The sequence below is a fragment of the Leptonotus elevatus genome, chromosome 1 (genome assembly GCF_054856555.1).
Source record: "Leptonotus elevatus isolate MCC_2025b chromosome 1, RoL_Lele_1.0, whole genome shotgun sequence".
In the NCBI taxonomy this organism is placed as follows: domain Eukaryota; kingdom Metazoa; phylum Chordata; class Actinopteri; order Syngnathiformes; family Syngnathidae; genus Leptonotus; species Leptonotus elevatus.
Genome location: NC_141239.1, coordinates 40,220,213 through 40,231,805, shown reverse-complemented (window position 1 = coordinate 40,231,805; position 11,593 = coordinate 40,220,213). Strand labels below are relative to the sequence as shown.

Here is an 11,593-nt window from a genome sequence, read left to right as displayed (position 1 = left end):
CCGTTTCTCTTATGTAATCCACAAAAGTTGAAGGTAGGCAACTGGACTTGTATTCCGAAACATTTCGTGAATTTTTTTTTTCTTATGTAATCTCTGTTTCTTATATTAAATGAACATCAAGACAGTCACATTGAATAGGATATTTTTGACATCATTTGTATCCCAACATAGACTACTGCTACTTCTTTTACTCATCAGATTTATAAAAGTTTAACACCATATCATCACTAACCTGTGTTAAATCTTCTTGACTTCTTGACATTGCAGTAAGTTCAGAACTCTGCAGCGCGACTTTTAACGGGAACACAAAATCAACATATATTGCCAATCCTTGCGTTCATTTTAGAACTGATTTTAACTCATTCACTGCCATTGACGACTATAGACGTCAAAACTTTATATTAACTATTAGTTTAACTTTGTTTTCATTTTTGATAACAAGAGTATGAAAGCCTAAAATTGTTTGGGTACATTTCGAACAGATATAAAATTTGTGATTAATCGTGAGTTAACTAGTGAAGTCATGAGATTAATTACGATTACAAATTGTAATCGCCTGATGCCCATCATTTTTAATAATCTTTCTTTTTTTCTTTTAATAATCTTTTTTTTTAAAGAAAAGATTATTGAAAAAATTTGGGGCGTCAGGCGATTACAATTTTTAATCGTAATTAATCGCATGACTTCACTAGTTAACTCATGATTAATCACAAATTGCATATCTGTTCTACTACAATAACAAAAAAAATCTAGGTTTTCATACTCTAGTTAACAAAAGTGGGAAAAAATGTTGAACTAATAGAAATAGTTCAAATGAATTTTTGATGTCTATAGCCGTGAATGAGTTAAGATCTTATCGTATTGTTTTTAAAGCTTTGAACGGACTGGCTTAGCAATCTGCCCCTCCACGTTCAAACTGCTCCCACAGCCGAGTCTTTTAAGTCTCGTCTTGAGACCCACTTTTATTCTTTGTCTTAGTTGACTTTATTCAGGTTTTATTTCATTTAATTTGTAAAAGAAAGAAAAAAAGACAATATAAAGAAATATTAAAATTATAAGTAAAGTAAAATAAATGAAAGGGGACGGAAAGAAGTCAAACTTGTTTTGTCTGCCCCTGATCAACACGCACACAAAAAGAAAAAAGCAACACAACATGAATGACAGCAAGCGGTCAAGACGCTTTCAGTGTAACAATACAAATAATAATAATAATAATAATAATAATAAATTCAACTGCGTTTCCTTATGCTATTTTTTTTTTTTTTTTGCAGTAATTGTGCTTTTATATATAAAAAAAAATACAAATAGACTGAGAAGATTTTGTTTCACAATCCAGATTGCTCCACAGACTTGAGTTCCTTGACTTGATTCCTTGAGTTGAAATACATCTTCATTTTTGTTTTATTCTATATTTAGGTTTGGAAAAATGTCTGTTCCTCTTAATTTGTACTCACTTTCCCTTTTTATACATTCGGTTTGTATATTGACTGGTAAAATTTCATGATGGGCTTTATACAATATTTTAACTCATTCACTGCCATTGACAGCTATAGACGTCAAAAATGTATTTTAACTATTTCTATATTTATTGTATTAGAACAGATGTAAAATTTGTGATTAATCGTGAGTTAACTAGTGAAGTCATGCAATTAATTACGATTACAAATTGTAATCGCCTGATGCCCCTAATTTTTAATCATCTTTTCTTAAAAAAATAAAAGATTATTAAAAATTTAAATAAAATAAAAGATTATTAAATACATTTGTAATCGTAATTAATCGCATGACTTCACTAGTTAACTCACGATTAATCACAAATTTTACATCTGTTCTAAATGTACAAAAAAAATCTAGGCTTTCATACTCTTGTTAACAAAAATGGAGGAAAATTGTTTTAACTAACAGAAATAGTTACAATTAATTTGTGACGTCTATTGCTGTCAATGGCAGTGAATGAGTTAAGGCGGTTAAACTCCATCAACTCAGGATAAGTCAACAGAAATTGAGACTCTTGCTCCACCCCTCATTAAAATTTGAAATCAGCGCTCAAAGTGGGTGTTGCCTGGAGGACCGTTGGGTTGCGAATGGGAAGAGGGTTGGGCGTGGTCTGGCTGTGATTGACAGCAGCAACTCGCTAAACCGTTTAAGGAGGCGTGTACGAGAATACGTCATGTGGAACAAGTGACGTAGTATGTATCGTCTCGTGTAATGAGAAGACAAACAGCCAAATTGAGTTTATCCCAGTGTGTTACCCGAAGATGGCGCCAAACACACGTTTTTTGCTCCAAATTTAAGCTGTCGACAAACATGCACTAAAATGTCAAAGTAATGACCAAGACATGTAGACAGCATTTGTAACTGTTGAGTTCAATTTTAACGTTTTTAGTAGAATAAATAATGGATTAGTTCAGAGTCAATTACGTGCTTCTCCGGGTTTTTTCGTGTTTTTTTAATTATTTTTTTTTTTATGAATGAATTATCATTTTAATACTTTTTTTTTTTTTATTTAGGCCTACTTATTGTATTTTTATATTTTATTGACAGTTTTCTTTGGATTGGATTAATTTTGTACTCTACCGTAAACCTGTTTGCATTTTCATCCACGTAGTGTGACTCTCTTGAGCTAAACAGTCTCAGTGACATCTGAGGCAGGAAAAAGCGCACTTGATTCACCCAGCAGTACAGCAGTGAGTTATCTTCTCAAGCAGTTGCGGTCTCTCTGAAATATGTCTCTGACTGAATTTCTTCACATGCTTCATCGAATTGCTGGTCTTCAAAGTATTCGCCTTCAGCCCTCCTCGGGACTATTTTGCAGGGTACAATTTGCAGTCGGCTTTAGTTTTGTATCTGTGTTTACCTTGCCACACGGTTGATTTGGCTCCAATTCCACAAGCCCAGAAGGTAGCGTGTGCTGCAGATGAAGAAGACAGTCGCTACAAATCGCCAATAATATAATTTGTTTAGTTTTGTGTGTGCAGAGAAATAATATAATATAAAAGGTTATATAAAGGTATTGTTATATCAAGTATTTGTAATGTTTTTGCATCGTTAAAATATGCATTATTTAAAGATTTGCACTTGCAACATTGATGCCAATTTTATTGGCCCATCTATCCTGTTTAGCATCATGTGTGATTGTTCCCAAAATTAAGATTTAAATTTGCGTTTAGCTTTCATCTTAAATGTGTGGGTGCATGTAGGAAAATGTCACACCTTCTCTCCTACTGTAATAATAAGCAGGTGTCTCTTTTGTGTGTACTTTTTGACTAAGATTGAACCTTACAATTAGGGAGACCAGGGCGAGTTGCATCTCGGGTAAGTTGTCACATTGCAATTTTCTTCTCCACTCGAGGGCGCAACAACAAAAAAGTGGAATACTAGTTTTCTTCGTATAAATGGTCAGGTGTTGTGTACTGTCTGAGAAGAGAATAGCACATTGTGAGCTGAGATGAGTGCCAGTTATCTGTTTTGCACAACCCAAAAGTAAAAATTTTCAACTTCATATATTTTTATACAGGCGTCGTACATAGACAAATTCTGGCAGCAAATCATGTGGACTCATTAGAGGAGAGATTCAGACATCTTGTCATGCCTAGTCGCTGCTCTGGTTTAAGCTAACTTTAAATTAGAGCAAGTATTAGCCAACATGGTACTTTGGGGCAACTTGTCTCAGTCATTTTGGGGTTTGTTGTCACATATACAAAGGATGGGCCAATGAAAAAAATCACCTCTGGCAACTCGGTTTACATTTGCCAGAATTGCCCTTCCAATGATGAGTCTGGAGAGTGAGGAAATTAGTTTGCCAGGTTTTGTTTAAAAATAGATGTTTCCAGTTGTTGGAACTACAGTATGCCCACATGTCAAAACTGAATGCAATTATGTGGAAGTGCCAAATTTTTATATTTTATTCAGAATAGAACAGAGTAGAGGTCAAAAAATTAAACGGAGAAAATGTATCATTTTAAGGGAAAACTATGTTGATTTTATACTCCATGGTGTCAACAAACCTAAAAATAAGTTGGGACAAGACCATTTTCACCACTGTGCATCCCCTCTTCTTACAACAGTCTGCAAACGTCTGGGGATCGAGGAAACACGTTTCTCAAGTTTAGAAATAGGAACGCTGTCCCATTCTTGTCTAACACGCGTCTCGAACTGTTCAACTGTCTTGGGCTTTCCTTGTTGCACCTTCCCCTTTATGATGCGCCAAATGTGTTCTAGAAGTGAAAGAAGTGGACTGCAGGCTGGCCATTTCAATACCCGGATCCTTTTTGCGCATCCATGATGCTGCATGTGGTCTGGCATTATCGTGTTGAGAAATGCAGGATCTTCTCTGAAAGTGATGATGCCTGGATGGGAGCATATGTTGTTCTCCAATCTCAATATATCTTTCTGCATTGACGAACCCTATACCATCACAGATGCAGGCTTATAAACGGAGTGCTGATAACAACTTGGCGTGTCCTCTTGAGTCAGTATGATAGAGCGCCCCAGTTTTCCACAAAGATCTTGGAATCGTGATTGGTCTGACCACAAAACAGGTTTCCACTTTGCCACACACCATTTTGGCCCAGAGAAACGCCTGCGCTTCTTGGTCCGCTTCTTCTTTGTACTGTGGAGTTTCATCTGGCAACGGCGGCTTGTGTTCACCCACAATGTTTTCTGGAAGTATTGCGGAGCCCTTTCTGTGATTTCCCTTACAGTGCACATTCCTGTTTGCGGTGCAGTGCCGTTTAAGGGCATCCAGTAGGATTTTTCCGCCTTGACCCTTACACACAGAGATTGTTCCAGATTCTCTGAATCTTTGGATGATGTTATGCACTGTAGATGATGACTTCAACCTTTTAGCAATTTTTCCCTGGTAAACACCTTTCTGACATTTCTCCACTATCTTTCTGCGCAACATTGGAGGAATTGGTGATTCTTTACCCATCTTGGCTTCTGAGAGACACTGCCACGCCGAGAAGCTCTTTTTATACTCCAATCAAGTTGCCAATGGACCTCATTAGTGCTAACTTGTCTTCCAGCTGTTTTTTTTTTAATAAGTGCAAATGACTTTTCCAGCCTCTTATTGCTACCTGTCCCAACTTTTTTGAGATTTGTTGGCACCATGACATTTACAATCAACATGTTTCCCTTAAAATTATACATTTTCTCAGTTTAAGCTTTTGACCTGCCATATATGTTCTATTCTGAACAAAATATTGAAATTTGGCACTTCCACATAATTGCATTCAGTTTTTATTCACAATTTGTGTAGTGTCCCAAATTTTGGGGAATTGGGTTTTTAATAAAGTGTGTGGACCCCACAGTTTCTTTTGGGAGGGGCGGCGTTCTTCTTACCTCATTTGAAGTCATGTCTTCGTTTGTCAGCTGTGGCTACCACTTTAAGATTGTGCACGTACTCGCACGCGCACCGTAAATAAGCCTGACACAGATGCTGCAGTTACGCTTTGGGCCAGGGGTGGCAGTCCCGAGTAAAAAAAAAAAAAGACAAACTGCACAGAGATCCTTTAATGTATTTCATAATATTTTAGGTTAAAGTTTGCTCAGTGACTATGGTAAATTTTCAATATCAATGATAAACAATTTCCCTGGCTGTAAAAACAAACAAAAAAAAACTGGAGAACAAGGATAATTTTGTCCTTGTTTTATTAGTTGCAAAATCCAGGGTGACATCTTACCCCATATGGTGTGACAACTTACCCATTGGTGGGGCAACATGTCACATGTTCACTCCCTGTATTTGATGGCTTATAACTGCACTGACACAAAGTATGAAAACGACATGAATAAAAAAATTATACCTAAGGCTTTGGTCTTTCATCATTTGGTTTATACATTATGTATTGATTCCAAGAGATTTATATAAAAGTATAAAAAGTGATACAACTATCCCCGGTCTCCCCTAACGTAGTGCTCAACACCCAAGTCCCATCCCTCTTTTGTTTTCTTGCATTGAGCCAAATAACTGAAACAACAAATAGTTTACTCTTTTCCATTATGTAATCGTTCCTTAAATTAGCCTAAACTGGCAAAGTGACGCAAAAAACATCCAGTGAAAATAAATGGATTCCGTGTGTATTTTTCCACTAGATGGTGTTACGATACCCACATTCAAAGCATGCAACAAAATGTCAAGAAGGGGTTACAGCTTCCTGAAATGATGAACATGTCACTTTTGTGTCATTGGAATGCTTGTCAAGGATTTAAACTGCCAAGTACGTGGTGTTCAACAGCCAAGGACTAGCCTTATTTTGTTCTCTTGCACCCTAATAACTACAACCACAAATTATAACCCTGGGACAGTTGTGCCATTCTTTTTTTTTTTTTTTATGTAATCTGCACAAGTTCAATCGAGGTGACTGGGCTCGTCATGATTGTTGTTGCTTCTTCACTTCTTAACACATTCAACTGTTTACTGTCACTGACATAGATTTGTAGTCCGTTTTTCAAAGGGTAGGTATGGAAGAGGGTCTCGCCCATCTTATCTGTTAAATTCCGAATTGTAAACCACTGTAATGAGGAATGCCATGTAAAAAATAAGAATTAAAAAACACTGACATTTAACTCGAAAAAGCTTTGAGTCAGCATTGCTCACCATGTATTTAAAATTACATTAAACAAATATTTAGCCATCAAAATTCCTTAACATTTAGTTTTTTTGTGTATATATATATATATATATATATATATATATATATATATATATATCAATCTTTTGTTCTTTTGCACTCAAGGAACTGCGGCCAAAAATAACCCAGGAACATTTTGTGCCATTTGTTTTTTCTTATGTAATCTGAGGCCACCAAAGTTGAATTGAGGAAATAGGATTCCTCTTTTGTTTGTTCAGTTCTTTAATTTTAGGCACACTACACTGTGCAACAGCCAAGTCCCAGCCCTTCTTGTCTTTTGTTTGTTTTGTACAGTCAAATACTGTAAATGGAACCACAAATAAATCCACCTTTATGTATTTGCTTATTAGTCTTAACTGGCAAAGCTACATAAAACATTAAAGCAAACCTTCCATTAATCCACCAAACTCTGAGACCAGAAGTAGAGATCGAATTGGCAGGAATTTGAGCAGCAGCTGAATAATAATTAGCCAATTTTTTTCCCACGTGTCATTCAATATGGTACGTAATGGTAAATAATTTAATAATACTTAGAATTCATTTGTAGTATGGACAACCATTATCCACCACCAATAATAGCGTTGCACACTTAACCATTTCATTAGCTGGGTTTTGTTTGCTGCATGCTTTGAACGGGGAAACAGTATCGCCACCTGCTGGATAAATCCATCCATTTTCCTAACCGCTTACCCTCATGATGTGATAAAATGTCCAGTGTGTCTGCTGGTGGTGTTTCATGAGGGAGTCACAGGTGGTCATCATTTCCCCTCCCTACACAACTGCACAGAAAACATTTCAACCTACATAATTATTAGAATCCATGATGGCTAACAAACTAAAATTGAAGGTTGCATGTGACTATATTTGTGTCCAAATTGGTCCTCCGAAGGCCGAATTAGTCGGCTGCATGACATCACTCCCGGCGCGACTCGACAGCACGCACGGACTTACATACGAATGGATTGTCAATGCTGCTTGTCAGTAACACATTGACCGACACTCCATTCATGTCCAAGTCTGAGCGTGTTGTCAAGTCGTGCCAGGAGTGACGTCATGCAGCCGACAAATGACTCAGCCTTGTGAATTTGGACACAGGCAATGTGTCCTCCCATTACTTCATTTATACAGCCCCAGCCCACCCCTGACCTTGGTGTTCACTGCATGAGCATTCACTACATTGAGTAAAAAAAAGAAGAAAAAGAAGTCCATCCTATTGATTGCTTTCCAGGCACCATCTCGTATCATATAAATGTTTCCGCTCCCTCGGTGTTGTGAGGTGACAAGACAGCATCAGGCTAGAAACATGAAAATATAAAAATCAGGCAGATGTTTCATTCATATGCTATAAAACGGACAGCCAACAAGTGGCGGATTACAATATTAGAAATTGATTGTACATTATTTTAATCAGTCTGCACTTATAATGCCCCCTGCTATTCAGAATAACACAGAGCCATACTTTTTCTTGACAAATCCTTTTTAATTATTATTTTAACTCGATTAAATGGAAACAATAGAATTTTTTTCAAACAGGGTTAAAATAAAAAATAAAAAGATGGCACGACTACTCGTATAACAAACCTTGAAAAACAAATGCTCACTATACATTTAAGTATGTACAATAAGGTCGATAAATAAACCAATACTGACTAGCAATATGATTGTTGTCTTTGAATTCTCTACATGTTAGTGCACTGAAAGGAGAGTAAGTGTAAGAGAGACATCAGGCACTCATAATCATGAAAAGGTTTTGGTTTGAACCTGAGATGAGCCAAGCCATAGTTGAACATCTACTGGTGGCATTTTAAAGCTTCTGTATGCAATTTATGCACAAACAACCTGTAGCACTGTGCTATATCCACTTATTATCATTAGGATACGGGACCAATTTACTATCGCTAACCAGCAGCATTTCTCTTTACAACACCAAACAAGGGGGGGGGGGAACTATTTGCCTGCTTTGGCGTTTTACAAAGTTACCCAACTGTTGGCATTCCTCAACATTTGTATACAAAAGTCAAAACAAAAAGGAGTAAAGCTGTAAAAAGACTTATCCAAACGTGTTAAAGCCTTTTAGAAAAGTTATTTTCCTTTCCTTATGAGGAGTATTTTGTTGCCCCGATCGGGGTCAGACCTGCTGAGTTCAATGTGCTGGGTGGAGTGGGTGTTGAGCGGGGGCTGCATTACAGAGTGTTTTGCTTTTACAAACACAGTGGGCTGCTTGGACACCTTTTGACTCAATCCTCAACGTCCAGCGTGCTTCTTGTTTTCCTGGCCAGCTGAGTCCAAAAAGCTACGAGAACCCCCATCTACTCCTTGAAGTGCATCACGGCGAGGAGCATGCAGCAGCTCAGTGCCTCTTCATAGATGACACCTTCTTCTTCCTGGCAGCCAACATCTCATAAAAGGGGTCCCTGCTGATGGCGGCCCTGCAGACAATCCAATTTACACATATTAGTGATTAAGTTTAGTGCAACAGGCGCATAGTCACATACTTGATGCTGTTCATCCACCCGTCCTTCTCCTCGGCCGTGGTGGCGGAGATGCGGTAGAAGGTATGGTTGCCCTCCACCACGCGACCGTCGGCCTCAGTCTTGCACGCCTTGATCACCTGATCCTTGTTGTCGGGGATGAATAGCTCAAAGGAGTTCTGGGGCGGACAGGAAGGCCGGCATCACACGCTTAATAGAAATTTACTAGGAACTTTTGTAGAAATCTAACTTTTTCGCAGCAAGACCTTCACACCAGAACAAGGAAGTTTGAGGAACTGTAACTTAACCTCAGAACTTTCAGAGGAAACTTGTGTGTATAGAGGCAACTATGAACTTTGAGGAAGCAGACCTTTTCAACTGATCAGTAGGTCCTAATCGATGCAGTGTAAATATGTTTGTGCAGTGATATAATGGGTCAGAAGAGGGCGCTGTTCTTACAGGTTTCTTGTCCTCCACCTCCCTGATGCTGAGGTTCTCCAGTGGGATGATCCCTCGCGGTTCCTTGTCCTGAGCACAGAAAGACACCAAGTGAATGAAACAACACGGCTTCAGAGTAGCACTAGCGTAAAGCGGTGCTCACCGTCGTGTGCTCAAAATAGTAGAGGCAGTTGTCGGTTAAGATGAACCATCTCCTCTTCCAGGTCTTCACTCGGCCCCCTGTGGAGCAAATCCAAGCAATCAGAGAGGCTGAGTGGGAGCGAGGCGTAGAAAAAGAAGACAAAGCACCGACTCGAGCAACACGCAGGCGGACAGACGTGAGCAGACAAACAGATGGAAGCTTCCGACCGACGACTCCCCGATGCCGGGTCCCACCATGCACTCACCACCACCACCACCACCACCACAGGTAGAAAATAACTCAGATGTCAGTTATATTACAGATGATATCAAACAAAACTAGAGTGATTAAAACAAACATTACTGGAACAACCAGATTATGACATTTTGTTTCCTGTAAGGAAAATAGGGGTGACAATCAGGAGGCATCTATTTAGGGAAAGCCTTTATTTTTAGAATTGTATCAAAAACTGTTAGAAAATTACAACTGAATGAGCCATCCTTTAAGGGTCTGGCGTTGATTTGTCTCAAGTCAATGACAAATTCGACCTCTAATTGGGTGAGAACTGTGTACTTTACACTGAATGTCAGTAAAAACAAGACATCTGAACCTTTTAATTATCAGGTTTTTCCAATTAATTATCAATTATCAAGGCCTCACCCAATGGGATTATTCATTAACCTGGAATTCACTGACCCGACCAGACCTCTGACCTTAGCCTAAAGTCCCATGTCAGGCATGTTTCCTGCGCAGGGAAACCTGATCCGCATAGGCAGATGGCAGCCTCCCATTTCGCCACGAGGAGGACACCAATGAGGGTCGGGAACCTGCAGCAACATTCTGCTACTCTGAAGCCTTAAATTTCCTGTTTCAATAACTACAAGTCAAGTCTAGACTATGTGATTCCACAACCATGTTAGTTGACCTACATCTACTGTGAAAGCAAAGAGAAGGTTATAGTTACGGTCTGTCGGTTGCACATATATAGAAACACTTTCATTCTCATATGCAGGCATTCAGGCTGTATGACGTTCCTTCAGATCTCAAAGCATCATGATACGTCAAACATCTGAAAATTTGTCTTAAGGCAGGAGTGGGCAAAGTATAGCTGGTCGGCCACATAAGACCCATTTTGTTTTGTTTTTTTAATCAGAGAATTGTAATTACATTTTAATTGCTTGCATTTACAGTACTTGTGTTTGCTTTATCCTCCATTTTGGGAGCTGTTATGTTAGTCAGTTTCAAAGCTTTACAACTCTGGAAATTCACATGGCATATTAAATATATAGACTTAGCAGACTTAACACCGGGGCAAAATGTCAAATTTATAAAAAAAGATTTTTCTCATTTTCTACTTTTTTTTTTTTTTGGTACCACCAGAACAAACATGAACGGGTAATTATAGATTAACGATAAATAAAATAGTGTTTAAAATATAATAATGTGCTATTAGTAAATGTGGGGGGGAAAAAATACTTTTTGAAATCAAATTTTCGAATTGTCAAACAAACAAATGTGGCTCTCGAACCCCAACTTTTGCCCAGCCCTGATCGACAAGACACATGTTGCCCTCTGGCCGTCATCTTGGCCACAAACAAGCAGGCCAACAGAGACAAACACAGAGCTGAGTGTGGCTTGGTGAGCATTGAATTGGATCGCCCAAGGCCATTTATTTGGTTCCTCGCACTCCAACAAGAAGAGACAACCTCCTCCAATGCAAGAATAGCTGGGTAGCGGTCCCGGCACATTGTTGCTAAAGGAGGGGAGAGCAGCTGCGTGCTCGAGTGGAGGGATGGGAAGCGGGGCAGGCAGATGGAAGCTTTCATGTCTCTGACATCCATTTTGTGCTGGTTTGGGCATCTTTTGTTCAGTACAGTGAAACCTCAATACTTTAAAGCCAGTCAAAT

General features: G+C 38.6%; 1 protein-coding gene across 4 annotated transcripts in view; it reads right to left on the bottom strand.

Moving 5' to 3' along the window:
• Nucleotides 1-8,094: 8,094 nt before the first annotated feature.
• cyth1a (cytohesin 1a) overlaps nucleotides 8,095-11,593 on the bottom strand; it is a 65,631-nt gene continuing 62,132 nt past the window's right edge. For 3 of the 4 annotated variants that reach the window (XM_086057611.1, XM_086057603.1, XM_086057618.1), the window contains exons 10-13: nucleotides 9,708-9,786; nucleotides 9,566-9,634; nucleotides 9,131-9,285; nucleotides 8,095-9,064 (exon numbers count right to left, since the gene is read on the bottom strand). In XM_086057611.1, the coding sequence (XP_085913737.1) occupies nucleotides 8,986-9,064; nucleotides 9,131-9,285; nucleotides 9,566-9,634; nucleotides 9,708-9,786 (382 nt within the window). In that variant the 3' untranslated portion in view covers nucleotides 8,095-8,985. The remainder of the gene's footprint in view (nucleotides 9,065-9,130; nucleotides 9,286-9,565; nucleotides 9,635-9,707; nucleotides 9,787-11,593) is intronic. The other variant, XM_086057594.1, reaches the window with a different exon arrangement.